This window comes from Gallus gallus, chromosome 7 (assembly GCF_016699485.2).
Source record: "Gallus gallus isolate bGalGal1 chromosome 7, bGalGal1.mat.broiler.GRCg7b, whole genome shotgun sequence".
NCBI lineage: Eukaryota > Metazoa > Chordata > Aves > Galliformes > Phasianidae > Gallus > Gallus gallus.
The window spans coordinates 716,350-731,980 of record NC_052538.1 but is presented as its reverse complement, the minus strand read 5'-3'; the positions used below and the strand labels follow the sequence as shown (position 1 = coordinate 731,980).

Here is a 15,631-nt window from a genome sequence, read left to right as displayed (position 1 = left end):
ATTTTATATGAGAAATCCTGTCATTCAAAGTATCTTAACGGTACCATCCCCCAACACCAAGCTTTTAGACCGTGCAGTGTAGCTAGTTGTTCTTAATTCCTACCAAATTTATCAGGCAACTTCAATTTTCTTGACGTTTCTTGGCAGTGTGTGCACTGGCAGTTGACTGTCAAGGTGCGTGACCTTTGCAGTGTTCTGGAGTTGGGTCCTTGTCCCATGGACAGCTGCCAGCGTGAAAAGTCGGGGCAGATCTAACATTGAGAGTAGCCAATATCAATCCTAGCAGAAGTTTATAAACTTTGTTGTGATCTTTCTTCATCATTAAGTTTTAATGACAGTAAATGCAGTAATGTGATAACACGTCATTTAATTTAATTAACCACTTAATTTGAATTACAAACTTATTCAAAGTTCTTATTTCAGTGGCATTGTGACAACCTGTTGCAATACACAGTAAATTTACCTTTTCCTTTTTTCCATCAAGCTTTCTAGATGCATCTGTGCCATAGCCCTTGGCAGGTCTGACATCACTCCCAGTGCTGGGCCACCTCACTGTGCATTCTGAGGGGTGTGCAAGAGAAAGCTGCAAGGCTGCTGGAAGTGAAATGATCTTTTATTTTGTTTCGTCGCATAGAACAAATAAATATTTCTGTCAGCGTTTTCTTCCTGGTGAATAACCTATGGTGTTCTCGTTTTATATAGCGGTGTTCTCTGAAATCGCTGTTTCACTCAGGCAGATGTGCATGCATATATCTGCAGGAGACAACCATAAAGCATCATCCTGAAGTCATCCTAGCTAAAAAAAAAACAACCCAGCTCCAAAGAAACCACCAGGCAAGTTCATTTATTTTTTGTCTCCTTTAGGCAAGTGACCTGGAGTCATGAAAATGGGAAGAGATTGCTCTGAGAAGAGCATTCATGAGACCAAAAAAAAAAAAGCATTACTGTCTGTATTGAAGACTGTTTAACCAATCAGTCAAAACTCCTTTTTTTTTTTGATAGATTTTATATTTTAGTGCCTGATTTAGCTTAAAACATAAATATCACTAGCAGGACAGCTGTTTGTCAATTGCACTCATGCAAATTTTTAGAGGTTGTTACTGTTCTTACAATGATATTAACTACAACTTTCCTCGGTAGAGTTTTCTACTTGTGTCTGTAGTTAAGAAATGTGATTTCCATCTTCAGAAGTCCAACCAAAAATACAGGTGTCCTGAATGTGGTGATCTGTGCTATTTGAATATCATTAAAAGATAAATGAATAAGCAGGATAATACTTTGAAAATATTTCCTTTTTCACTTGGTGGTGTTACATCTGTGATTCCAAAGATACGAGTTTGACAGAAATGCCAGTGATGTTTCTAAGAAATAATGGTAAAGGCACTTGGCTCATGAGGATCAAAATTGAAGTACGTGGCAATCTTCACATATTCTAATTCAGTAAAAACAGGAGTAGATCAGTACCAGGATTAATGATACCAAGCTGAGTGGTGCAATTGGTGCAGCAGAAGGAAAGTATGCCATCCAGAGAGACCTTGAAGGTAAACTTGAAAGGTGGGCCATGTGAACTTAATGAGGTTCAACAAAGCCAAGTGCAAGGTTTTGCACTTGGGTCAGGGTGATCCCTGATATGTATACAGACTTAGAGAACTCCTTGAGAGTAGCCCCACTGAGAAGGATTTAGGGGTCTTTGTAGATCAAAAACTTAACATGAGCCAGCAGTGTGCGCTTGCAGCCCAGAAAGTCAATGGTGTCCTGGGCTGCATCAGAAGAGAGGCGGTCAGAAGATACAGGGTGGAGGTAGTCTATCTCTGCCCTTATGAGGCCCCATCTGGAATACTGTACCCAGGTCTGGGGCCCCCAGTTGAGGAAAGATGTGGGATTTTTGAAGAAGGTCCAGAGGAGGGTCACGAAGATGATGAGAGGAGTGGTGCACCTCTCATATGAAGGCAGGCTGAACGAGCTGGGCTTGTTCAGTGTTGTGGAAGAGATGGCTGCAGGGAGGCCTCATTACATCCTTCCAGTATTTCAAGGGAGAATGTAAAAAGGAGAGACATCAACTTTTTTAAACAGATAGTGGTAGGACAAGGGGGAAGTTTTAAAGTGAAGGAAGATTTAGATTAGGTGTCAGGGGAAAGTTTTTCACTGAGAGGATGGCTGAAACAAGCTGTTCAGTGAGGTTGTGGATGCCCCATCACTGGAAGTGTTCAAAACCAGGTTGGATGGGACCCTGGGCAACCTGATTTAGCCCACGATCTAGCGGTTGGCAACCTTGCCTGTGGCAGTGGGCTTGGAATTTGATGATCCTTGATGTTACTTTCAACCTACGCCATTCTATGATTCTGTGTTTCTTCTCGTATCATTGTTTTATATTTTTAGAAAGTGTTCTGTTTTCTTCATGTTACAGTTTGCCATTTGCCTAATGCCAAGATGACACTTTGATAAAGTTCTCAGAGATGCAGAGATGGCATATGAAACTGTTCTTCACTCTGAAATTTCATTAAGCTTCCAAAAGAAAATATTTTTTCTAGTTTCTGAGCAGTTGTTAGTGGTCATGAGTGATCTTGAGAGCTGGAAAACATAACAGCATGCAGTGATTTTGTTCACAGTGACAAGACATAAAAAGAGACAGTAAGGCAGCTTATGGGAAAGATAGTACAATAACAACACTGACCTCTTGACCCTTTTAAATTAGGAAGTGCAATTTCTAAATCAAAAACAGGACCAGAAGTGCTGGGAATGGAAACAAGCTTAATTCTCTGTTGTGCAAAGAACCCTAGATTTTCCTAACAGCAGGTCAGATTTTTAGTCCTTTGTACGTGTCCATTTGTTTCATAAATTCCAGACAGCTGTGTGCTTGGAATGGCTTTGGGAACAAGGACAACCAGGGGAACAAGGAAAGAGAAGAGGAGAATGGCTGGGGATCAGCACTCTTTGCATGCCAAGGAGATGCACAGTTTCTCTGGAGAGGCAGACTTGAATATTCCTAAATGAGGAATTTCTTTGCAGTTAAAACTCTTATCTCCTGCAATGTCTACAAGGTTGACTCAAGACACAGAAGCTGCAAAAATGAGTATCTGTTTACCATCAAAGAAGAATGACCCAGACCTGATCTCTAATCTAAACACTAAATATCCACTATATCTTGGTGGCATCTATCGAGATTTTTTTCTGCTCCTACTTATTTTAATTTTCACTAAGCAAGATTATTTAAGTACTGTGGATCCAGGAACTTAACTGATCTCTATCAGGAGTTTAGTGGAACATCCCTTTGAGGGTGGGGAGGACAGCTGGGGCTGGGAAGATGGGATTAGGTATGTTTTTGTTTCAAGGCATTCTATTTCTTTACTCTCAAAATGGCTTTTGCAATCACAGTACTAGCCTTATAGACTTGTTTTTCAGTATAGCCTTATCAGTCTATTCAGTTTTCTGCCATTTGAAAAGAAATGTTCTATACCTTGAAACATTGATACAAGCTATGGAAGTAGGCACTTTTTTTGAGTTTTTCAATGTGTATGCAAAATGATCTGCTGAGAAGAACCCATTCTTAATATTATGGAGTAAGACGGTTTTTCACCTCAAAAATATTATATTGTTCTACTAGTAATGTATATTTTTTTCTATGATATTTATTTCTACTTTTCCACGACACATTAGGAAAGGATACAGAAAAATTTCTTATTTTTGAATATTTTAGAAAATTTCTTATTTTAGACAGAAAAATTCTTATTTAAGACACAATGGGTATATGAATCTTGAAAGAGAATATCAATTTTTGTATTCACAGAGTGGTTAACATACAGTCGTTTGGGCAGGCAGTAAATTTACATTTCATGTGGTAGCGCGTCTGGGAAAAAAGGGTTTTCTTGTCACAAATGTAACAGGACTGCCTGATAGCAACCCAAGCCTGGGTCAAGGCAGTATAATTATGGCTCTATTGCTACTATTGGAAAATAAAGCTGTGGCAGTCACTTATGAAGTATAGATTTTGTAAATGCATTAAATTTACAAAATTTACAATATGTATTTACAATATGTATATATAAGCATGGGTCTTTGGGTCAGTAGGGGAGACAGAAAAGTATGTCTTAAGAACATACAGGTGCCTGTGTAAAGAGAAGTCCCCACTGCATGGAAAGTCTATGTTACATTACAGTCAGGCGATGAGGATGTGCTTATGGGCAGGCTGGAAATTTGGATGGGCTGACGCAAAAGGAGGTGCTCTAGTACAAAAAAAATGGAATTCAGTGTTTGTTGGAATCACACCACTATTATTATGATTTGTGCCACAGAGTTCGTGAGGAAGGAAAAGAATGCTTGTGTGGTATTTTCATTCTGTTTTCTTGATGATTTCTAACTACTTAGCTTCCTTAGGAGAGTCCACCACAACTTTGCTGTTATCACTTGGGGGTGGTTTTGTGGCATCTTTTTACTCAGATTTTCTAAAAAAAACTTTCCCAGGTTTGTCCAAAGAGTTGTTATCAATATTGATTTGATACGTTTCTACCCTTCACGTGTCTGAGTATAAAATATAGGATTTTCTATTCTGTGATATTAAGACAAGAACCTGCAAGCCCATAGAGAGCTTAATCATGAAAGAGGTTCAGATCAATAGTATAGGAGTTCTTCTGTGCATGACAGTGCACAATTTAATTCCTAATTTTTGCCACTTTTCAGTAGCATCATGGGCTCTATGAGAATATGTTAGAGTTAATAAGAGAGAAATGCATGTAACGAGAGGTCATGGATCAGAAGAGATCCCATCTAACAGATGTGAGAAGCCAGCTTTCAGGCCACCCAGCAGCAGCAGGGCTGGTCATCTCCCATTCTGCTCAGAGAAGCAGCTGACCGCTGCCTCTCTGTTCTTGGAAACCCATGTGCTCTTTTGACACGTGGAGCACTTCTGGTCCAGAAGAAAACATCATACCCATCTCATGCAGTCAGGGAAAACTAGTCCAGTGCTGCTTCTGAAGACCAGAATTTCATTATTATTATTTTTTTAATCAGTTAATTTTCTTTTTTTTTTTTTCATTTTGGAGACCAGGATTTCATTACTCGTGGAAGAATCTTGTATTGCTACATTCTCTTGACCTACTCACACGTCTTCATTTTCCTTCATTTTGCATAGATCTTTCTAAAGAAAATTTTTTCCTCACTAATTTCTTCTGCTTTGAGCCATGTTAATTACAAACAGATCAAGAGTTAAAACACTTAGTCCTGTGTTCTTTTCATTTTTTTTCCAAATGATGAGTCATATGAGTATGGACAGCCTTCTGTTATTCTTTTAACTCAAACAAGAATATTTATTCTCTCATTAGAAAAACAGTAAATCAGTGAACAGAAAAATGTGAAACAGTAATTTGAAATAATTCCTGCTGTATATTACAGTTGTTGTTCTTTTTTGTTTAGAAGATGGAAAAAAAAAGTTCACAAAGTGTGCAGGATTGCTAGTCCTGAAACCTAAAATCTGGAACCTTTCTGTGCTGAGGTCCCATGGGAACAAACAGATAAAGCGCAGCACACTAGAGCACTGCTGGGAACTCCATGTACTGCCTGGAACTGCAGAGCTTTGAGTTAAGGCAGCAGAGCCAACAGCACCATTGGTCTTACCTGGTGCACCCCTGCTTCCTGCACAAATTCTGTGCTGCAGGGATTACCTATTGTGTATGTTAGTGTGATCTCAAGATGCTCTCTCGACAAACTTGACAGATTTCTTTTATGTTACTTGAAGATACAGGAAAACAGAATTTTTGCAGTCATGTAAAATTAAATATAGCTCACCAACTCACAAGCAAATTTATTCTTAGTTATTTATATATTTTCTGCCATTTTTCTGTACTTTTGGTGCTCATCTAACAGCTAAAATATATAGAGTGCAAAAGCCTTTGCATGGTGCTGTCCTGACATAAAGTCTTACCCAGAAGTTCTATTAAGTATTTTCTTAAGTGGATGGAATTATGCTATTTCTTTAACAAAAGCGAAGGTCTGTTGGTTTTTTTCAGTTGTACGTTGGAAATCTGAGTTAGAGATAAAAAGAAAGGATTCCTTGCAAAGTCTGACACCTCAGTAAAAAGGAGGAGCATCTTTTCCAAGGCAAAGTGCCAGTGTTCTAAATTAATAGATTTCATCATTGGCGACAAAAGTAGGTGTGTGTTCAGTACAAAAACCACGCCCTGGCCACAGATCTTGAATTCCCCAGCATTCGGTACACCCAAAGGTCATTAACCTCTTTTGGCTTGCATTCCTCCTGCCGTGAAGAGAAAATGCTGTGGGTGCTGTCTGCTTCACCCTAGTGCAGTCATAATGTTGGCTCTACTTTAAGAGCCTTTACAGCTGTGCTGTAACACAGTTAGTTCCTAACATGACTCAGAAGAAGAATTTTATTTAATCTGCAAAGGACTTTTGCAAAAAAAAAAGAATTTTCATTTGTGAAAACAGTTGAAGCCGTGCAAAGCTGAAAGCACAAGCATGTTAAGAAGAGGCTCATCTCAAAAGCTTATTTCCCATTGTCTTAGGAAATAATTTCAGTGAAATGGAAAGATGGGAGACTACCTCAATTCCTGTGATTGTTCTATAAGTCATCAGTGCTTTGGCTGTAGTTTGCATTAGTTGTAGCACATAAGGAGGAATTATTAAAGTACTAGGGAGTTTATTTGTTTTTTGGCTTTACATTAAAGCTTTTCCTATAGACGAACTGTTTCTAAAAAGTGGCCTAGAAGAGAAAGCAGTGTGATAGATGTATCTCAGCAGTGTGTGTTTGTACACTAAGAGTGCAATCCAAGGAAAAAAACAGTCCATTAAGGAAACTTTGAAGACCTTAACCCAGATTTTGGTGATGTGGCATTTGAGGGAACTTCCCTAAACGAAGTCTCATTTTCATTTTTGCTTGCTTTTGCCTTTGGTCGTTATTTGCACTGCTTCCAGCTTCTTATTTCTGTGAAGTCATACACCCCTTTTTAAATTCCACAATTCTCTACTGTCATTAAAGTCTTCACCAAACAAAACCATATTTCTTGTTTCTGATTTAGGGGTAATTCCAGTGACAAAAATTGAAGACTTACAGTTCACATTAAATGCTTGAGAACAAGAGAAAGCCTGTTTTACTTTGGGAACTTTGAGATGCTTAGATCATTTGCTTAAGGAGTAATCTTTCATGTAGGTGGACCCAGAATCACCTGATAAATACAGAAAAGTGCATCTCTTATTTGTCATTCTGAGGCAGAATGTCACTGACCAGAAGACTCAAACATACATGAGTAATTTCAAATTACAGGAGCAGCATGAATACTCCAAAATCATCTGAAGCTGAGGTTTGTCAATAGTTTTGATCTACGTGTCTTCCATGTTATCCACAGTAAAGAGAAAATATCTTCAATAACAAATAAGTGTTCCAGATTCTCTCTAAATGTGAATGTTCTGATTATGATATGAGTACCTTTTTCCATTTTAATCCAGATGCTGAGACTTTACATTCCTGAGGAAGAGAACTGCTCAGTAAATACTCCTACACTGCCTCCAAGACTCAAAAATCAAGATAACTGGGTTTTCTCTTCTGCAAAATGGAAGTGAAAAGGAAGCCTCTGTTCAGAAAGTGCCCATGAATACTCAAGGCAAGCTGTAGCACTGTCTGTTCAGTCCAGGTAATTAAAATCAAACAGAATTGTGAATGCCCTATCAAAAGGAATTGACTCATGGCAATTAAAGGCAATTGCCTTATAGTTATACAGTAGTAATATAAGATTGAGTCTACAACCACTGTTACTTGAAGCTAGCATTAATGAGAAACTGCAGTGAAGCTGATCATTGCCACTCATTACTGAGACACAATAAAGAAACCACGGAACTCAAGGAGGATAAGTCCCATAGGTAATTTTTTTTTTTTTTTATGGGGTGTAATCATCAAATGATACTGGCTATTTTTCTGTTTGGGAACCTCACAATTAATTTTTGTATGAATTGAAGCATGAAGATTGATTCCACAGTGCCTATCAGAAATAGCATGTCATGAAAAATCTGGCTTCATAGTCTAGATGGGGTGTATTTTAATGTAGAAAGTGAACAATCTAGGCTGTCCTCAATTTTTTAAAAGGATAAATTCAGGAACTGTAAGGAAATATTTGGTGTGGTCAAATGGGCAGAAAAATTCATAGAATTCTATATGAAAGTGGCTTTAAGTCAAAGACCACGGTCAATTTCTTGCATTTTTCTTTGGCTATTTCAGTGTGAATACTTAACCACATAATAATCATGAAATTCCATGTACATTAAATAATTACTGTGACAGACATGTAAGGGTTAATACAAAGTGCCAGTAGAAAATTGATCTGAGTACAATTTTAAGCAATAGTTAATTCAGTTTAACTATCATTGCATGGCTGAGAAGGGTTTGAATCCAATGTCTGGGTTCAATGAACCTCATAGAGATAGGCAAATACAAAGCATTTTGAGCCTAGATTCAAGTTTGCCCTGATTCCAGTACAGTTTTGATTTAATATTTTAGTCTGTACCCTTAGCCATGTACAAGCTACAGTTGACCCATTCTTTATGCCATATTCCACAAAGATAAAAGCCATTTTGCTGCAGGGGCAGGGAACTACAGCAAGCAGTTACACAGGTAGGCAGTTTAGTCACTGAATAAAAGTTCTGATAACCTGTGCAGAAAAGCTATCAGATGCTGTTTGGACATCGGATGCTCCTATGGGCTGGTCCTGTTATACATCTCCACTGAAGGGCACCAAACAAATCAGTCCAGTTATTACTAGATACTGTGGTTCTGAGTTGTGTCCTGAGCTTAACTTGAAAATAAGAGAAAGCTTACAGCTTACAGGCATATGCATAAAGATTTGAAGCATTTTAACTTCCCAGCTAGAGTAGCTCAAGAGCAGGTGGTTACCTGTTTGTTCATTGCAGCTACTTGAAATTGATAAGCCAAATAACCTAACCTATGAAGTAGTAGGATACTCATCTGAAAACCTAAAGCTGTGTAAAATAACTCTGCCATCCTAACACAGACAAAATTGTCAATTTGAAAGTACTTAATTCATTTAAAAAAAAAAGCTGTGCGTAATACTTTTGAAATACATGGAGCCATTCATGCCTTATGAGTGTGTAAGCACAGAAGAGACCCTTTGCACATGTTGAAAGTGGCATTAAGTTATTTAAGACCTCTTCATACTTGTTTCTGCCTGCTTCGCCCTAAGTGACTCAGGCAGAAGAGAACTTTTCCATTAAAGTGCAAATATATTTCAGATAAATAGGTTTTGAAGGAAGACCTAATACCTATCAGATTAAAAGATAACCTCAAGATGCTTCGATTTTTTTTTTAATGCATACAGAAACATTGATCCATTTTTGGGATTAGGATTTTGGGGATCTTGGGATACAATGCATAAATGCATTATTGACAAGAGACAGTTCCCTGGCTAATTGTAATCGTAGCGATACTTAAGAGTAAATGAGTGAGCACTCCTGCAGTTAACCAGCTGGAGTAAATTAACTGAGAGTAGTAATTAATTTGATGGCTGATTTATCAGAGGTACACATTGACATAGCTTTCTGCATTTACTGTGGAGTCCCCCAAACTTTTAATTAAAGCTACATTCTGAATGAAACTATATTTGTAATAAAATCTGTTTAAGGCTTCTGATTTGGAAAATAGCTTTCTACATTATGAACCTTCTTATTCTCAGTGAAGTGTTATATAGAAGAAAGAAAGAAATGAGGCTAATAAAAATAGTAGTCTCAGGATTTATTTTCAGCTATGTCCTCCTGTTTGAGGAGCAGACAGTAAAGAAAAAGATGGTATTTGTTCTGCATTCCTTCCAAATACAGTAATAATATCATCAAGCTGAATTATTTTGGAAGTATTAGTTTGTGAAATCAGTGCCTCTGAATAATATTTTTTAATTATTTTATATAATGTGACATTTCTCCCTAGGTCACACTAAATCCTGACGTGAGAAAAGCGCTGTAACAGAAGTGTTGCAATTTTTGGTCCCCCCCCCTTCACTGACTCTGATGGCTCCTCAGCAAAAATTCCTAGGTATGCAGAGCTGAGATTTCTCAGTTTGTGGGGTCACCTAAGGCACTCACCTTTCATTTCAAATGGGAAACACTAAGAATTAAAAATTGTGTTTGGGCTGTACCCAGTGACTGCTGATTTGCATGAAAAATACTTTGCCCCTGGGAGGTTACGGCTGGATTCCTTTTCTCACATCCATACATCTCGCACACAGCGTGCACTATCTGCGCGTATATGGGCTCAGCATGCACTTCAGGCACGCACAAAAGCTCCAGATGTGCTGTGTATCTTGTTTAGTTGACTTTATTCTTCTGTAAAGCCAAAAGAAATATTAATCATTCATTTAGTGTTAGGGGATGGGTCGTCTTCTCAAATTTCAGTAAAGGGGGTGGAAAAGTAAAGTAAGCCAATTTTTTTCCTATTTAAGGCCAAAGCTGGGGAATGCTTGTGGCTGAGTTCTGTACATGGCCCGGTGCTGGAAGGGCAGGGAACAACCGATGTTGTTAATTTGAATAGATTTTTCTTTCCCCCCCATTTTTCTTTTTGCACAGAGAGTCTCATGTCTAATATTTAGACATGATGAGCTTTGTGCAAAAAGTAAGTTTGTTCATTCTTGCCGTGTTTCAACCCTCAGTTATTTTGGCACAACAGGACGGTGAGTAATTCAAGCTTCTTGTGATTTAATGTTTTTGTTCTATTTTTTATTTTCACCGATCGTTTTAATAGCTGGTAAGAAACGCGTACTCGCAGGTCTCACCAGAACACTTTTCCTTCACTAACCCAGCAGTCAGGCAGTGAATCCTGAAGCTGGAAGCTTCAGGAGTGTGCTTTACCCTCCTAAGTTTGCTCTTTGCTTTGCTGTTTTTCTGTGGCTAAGGGAACTCTGCGGCACTCTCTGCCTGTGCTGCATTTCTTTTTGTTCTTACTTGTTCTCCTGTTACAGACACTGAAGAGTTTTGTGACTGTTTCCTTTAACTCTTGGAATAGCATTTGAACTGCTGACTGGGTGCTGTCTGGAAGCTATTTGTCACAAGTAATAAGTCTTTGCTTCCAGCTTTGTATCTGGAGCTCTTCTTTGTACTTGTTTGTACTGTTTCTCCCCCAGCAGCATGAGGCTTTGTTTAAGCAATTTGTGTGCGGAAAACAACCTAAAAGTTCTCTTCATTTGTGATGAAATCTTTTTCATGTATCACTCTAAAAAAACTATGTCAGTGTGCAGGATTTTTCCTTTGACATAAAGCAGGGGTGAGAAAGAATTCCCCCAGCTGCAATGGTTTCTGTTGCACATCTGCAGGCTGCTTTGGTCCCTCCTGAGACTGACCAGCGGCTGATATGGGGTCTAGGAGCGCGAGCGGGTGTGTGTGTATCCACTGAGCAGCAATGAGTATGGAATTTGGAGGGAGGAAAGAAGTACTTCATACTGGATAATTGAGCTTACTGTGGAGATAAGCGTGGTATCGTTATTTAACTTAAACAACTGACATTCCACAAGTATATCTGGCCTTTTTTGGATGTGTTCTGTTCCTACTTGCCAAGCAGTTCAGACCAGACCTTCCTTAAGATAAAACACTTTTCTTTCTTGTAAATATAAAAGATCTGTGATGTATTTATTCCTGTATTAAGGCAATAAATAACTTTACAAATCATTTAGTGGCAGCCGGATAAGCTGTAGCAAAGGAAAGCCAAATGCCTTTAAAACCACACCCTTCCCTGGTCTGTATGCTACAAATGATGAAAACTACTCCATTAGCCATTCAATGGCAAACCTACCTGCCTAGGCCAACCTGGAAAGGAGGAGGATTCTCAAGACCAGCGGCCAGCTCTGGCAGCTGGGTTGCATTGCCCCCAGCAGCAGCAGCAGCCCTCCTCACTGCGCTGTGGGGCAGCTGGGAAGAAAGCTGTCTTGTGGGCAAGCAATGCAGCGTACTGTACACTGACAGTTTTCTATTTCTGTTTTTCCAGCATATACACTGCTCTCCAGTAATCCTCAGTGATGACAATACTGTAAAATTTGAGCAAATGCATGCACGTTGAATTCTTGCTCTGCTTACAGCAGAAAGTAATATACATATATAATTTGTATTAAATATGTGTTACATATTATTGCTGTCTCACTTCAGAGGGATAAGGACTGTCTAACATAAAAAGAACAAACATCGGTTTTATTTATTCCAATTAAGTGAGCCCCCCTGAGTGTCAGGTCTCTTTCCTCAGCTCTGGTTTTGTCCCTGGACATTTCTGAAGTGAAACATGTATTTGGCTTAAGAGATGATATATCCGGGGTAAAAGAACAATATACAAATGAAGTGTGAGGGAGTACTCTCATTTCCCTGCCACATTCCAATTTCATGGTGTAGTAACATTTCCATACTGGGCTCATTTCCATACTACTTACAGAGATACAGTTACACAGAGACTGATAAAATGCGAGTTATCCCTTAGTATGTCCAGTGCTGTCCTCTCCTTGGAATGCTCCTTTCCACGCTGCTCAATTTGCTTTTCTCACAAGGAAAGAGATTGTAGTTGTTGGTTATTGGCATTGTGAATCCACGTGCAAGGCAGTGATGGACTGGGAAACCAAATTTTCCACAATTCAAAATAGACTTTCCAGACATGCTAAAATGCTCTCTCTTGTCAAGAAAAATGTTTATATGGTTAGTATCAAATGTAAGTCAATATAAAATTTTCCTTGGGAAAGCCTGCCAGCAGGCAAGACTTGGAAAGATATTAAGGAAACAGCTTAGTATACACTAAGTTTAGGATTGTCAGATGTACCTCGGGGCTATGTGTTTCTTTGTATTAATGTAATAGATGGAATGGCACTTTCAGTACAGCCTCAGATTGAACTTGTGCAAAAGCTTGGAATCTGGATGTTGTGGAATAAGAAATTTCCAAGAAGAAAAGTTATGTATCTTAGTAATCCATTTTACCTTGTAAATTAAGTCAGTTTGAGACAGTTCAGGTTTTCTGATGTGTGTTGTGTCTTGCAAAGCTCTGGGCATGTTTAGGCAGAAGTGCCTGCTGGTGGCTGACAACTGTACTTCAGGCATGACCGATGCCAGACAGGTGTATCAGGTGCCATAATTTGAAGGCATCTTTATCTGTTGCATGTAGAAGTAACAAATAGCATAAGAACTCTAAATCCTTCTTCAGGGAAGAAATCCAGCCCCTATCCAGCCCACGTGACTTGTGTAGCATGTACTAGTTTGCAGGCTTACATTCATCATGTTTAACTTAGGCTTGTAGAGTCAACGCAGACAGTGACTTATAGAAGACAAGATTAATCTTGGGGAACTGGCTGGATGAATTGGCAGATTCTGCTTGCTACGAATGAAGCACATGCACATCGTCTCTCACAGTCCCAGAAGGGAGCTGAGATGGACCCGGGCCTATCTTAGCTGTATCCAAGATGTGTAAATGCCACCTTAGTAATCTGTCGTATGACACTTCTCCTAAGTGCAACCAGCAGTCCATGAGGAACTTTGTTGAGGTCACCAAGAAAGCACATCTGTTCTAAAAGCAGGGTGAGACCAGAGCCAAAAACCCTTCATTGTTTTTCCATCTAGGTTTTTTGCTTTAATGTAATGTAGTGTTTTCATTGTAATGTATTATCTTGAACATCCGGTCAGGAAGTTCATTTCTGAGATAATGACTGAATCTTTAAATATCAGTGGGAAGACTTATTGAACTTCTTTATTAGTTTGAGTTCCAAGTTATGGCTTTAAAATAAAATGGAACCGTTATATGTAAGCTTTAGGAGGCAGCATGCTAAGAACTCTTTATGCTGAGTCCCTATTTGAGATTAAAATACCCAGAAAGAAAGGATGATATATTCGGAACACTTACAAACAGGTTTTTGTTTAATTATTTTGTGTGTTTTCAAGGGGAAGGAATTAGATGGGGAATGGAGTGGGTGGGTATGGCTTGGGTGCAGTAAGAGTTCCAGTCTGAAATTTTTAACACTTATCTATATGCAACCTTGCAAATATTCATTCTTTTTGATAAATTTACTAGTAATAATGGCAATCAGGACTATCTTTTCTTAAAGGCTGTCATAGCACATATGAGTCCTCCTCCAAGTTTTTGAAGGTAAAAGCAGATGATAAATATGTACCAATCAACAGATAATAACGTGCTCTTAGATCATCTAGAAGACCGAAGGCACAAAAAGTCATGGGGCTACTGTTCTTATTTCGTTTTTCCTAACTGGTTTGTAGGAACACGCTACAGGGAAGGTTATGCTTAGGGTAGTTTATACATCCCTTTCTGTCTTGGAAAAGTCACGCTAAATGAAAGCCTGGGGAAACCATTCCCTCAAAATGCTTTTTTTTTATATATATATATTCTTGGAAATGTGACAGATTTCATAAGCACGCTGTGTTTATCACACAGTGATAAGTGATCACACTTCATAGATCACACATCCCTGGAAGACATTAAACTTAGGAAAATGAGACCATTAAATATCACTCTCATTTTCCATATTTATTTTTTATTTGAGACCAAGTCTGTGCAGATTGAGTTTTTAAAGGAGGAGGTGGAACTGGAAATGTCTCTTGCTTTATTAAAGGGAGAAGAGGCAGAGGTGTTGTCTCTGGCGCTGATGTTACTGGTGATGCCTCAGAGCCATTACATTTGCTCCCTTTTTTATGTTGCGGATTATAAAGTGGTCATATTTCTTCACCAAGCTTCTGTTAAATTTTTGAGATTTGAAATAGGCAAGCGTCACTTGCAAAATCTTAGTTGATACCAGCCTTACACAACAGCTGGATGTTAGATGTAGTTATTGCTCTTCAGGAGAAAGAAAGAAAGGAGTTACTGTGACTTCTTTTGTTTCATAGACTAGCTGATAAATCAGGCTGTGGTGAATGTACTAGTTATTTTCACAATTATGTGCTAATGCTCATACCTTGTTTTAATCAGAAACGTGCAGAAAATAGGACATATCTGGCTTTATAATCAAGAAGGCATGCTGTAGATCAGTAGCAACGGTGATGCAGACAGTCACCTATCACTACGGATTAAAAGCAGTCTCTTCAGAGTTGAAGGGCTCAGCCTGCCAGTACAGGAAGTAACAAAGCATGTTTCTCCAGGCTGGTGGGCAGCCTGAGAGCTGCATTCCTCTTGATACTCTTATAGAGGGTTATTAGTCTGGAGAAGAGCACAAGTGGCAACTGCTCTGGCAGTTGCATGTTTTAGTTTGTTGGTTTGAAGTAATGATTCCTCAAAACCTCCAGAAATGGAAATTAGTGCAATAGTCTTGTCCATTAAAACTCCAAATTGTTACGCTTCAGCTAAGCTTAAGAAACAACTCAGAAGATCTCAGCTTAGAAAAGGAAAACTACTGGTAAAGGCAAATATATGTTGTTAGCAAGATCTTTTTGTTGGACTTGAAGTAACTGGATTAGATTTCCAATTAACCAAAAAAATTTGATGTGAAGAAATAAAATTAAATATATTGTTGGCAATTCCCAAAAAGTAAAATTCAAACTTGAAAAGGGTTGAATAAAATCCTTTCTGATTCAACACAAAAAACATCGGCTCATTCTCCTTGAGGTTGCTTGGTAAACTGTCATTACACAACCTTAAAGTGGCTTAAGGGGTTCAGTA

At 38.6% G+C, this 15,631-nt stretch overlaps 1 protein-coding gene across 25 annotated transcripts in view; it reads left to right on the top strand.

The window, feature by feature from the left end:
- The window catches only part of COL3A1 (collagen type III alpha 1 chain), a 133,977-nt gene that overhangs the window by 73,202 nt on the left and 45,144 nt on the right, over positions 1 to 15,631 (top strand). For 19 of the 25 annotated variants that reach the window (XM_046943515.1, XM_046943514.1, XM_046943507.1 and 16 more), the window contains 3 exons: positions 703 to 834; positions 7,456 to 7,640; positions 9,938 to 10,042. In XM_046943515.1, the coding sequence (XP_046799471.1) occupies positions 10,018 to 10,042 (25 nt within the window). In that variant the 5' untranslated portion in view covers positions 703 to 834; positions 7,456 to 7,640; positions 9,938 to 10,017. Of the gene's footprint in view, positions 1 to 702; positions 835 to 7,207; positions 7,311 to 7,455; positions 7,641 to 9,937; positions 10,043 to 10,470; positions 10,677 to 15,631 lie in introns of those variants that run through there. The other 6 variants (XM_046943518.1, XM_046943516.1, XM_025152154.3 and 3 more) reach the window with 4 other exon arrangements.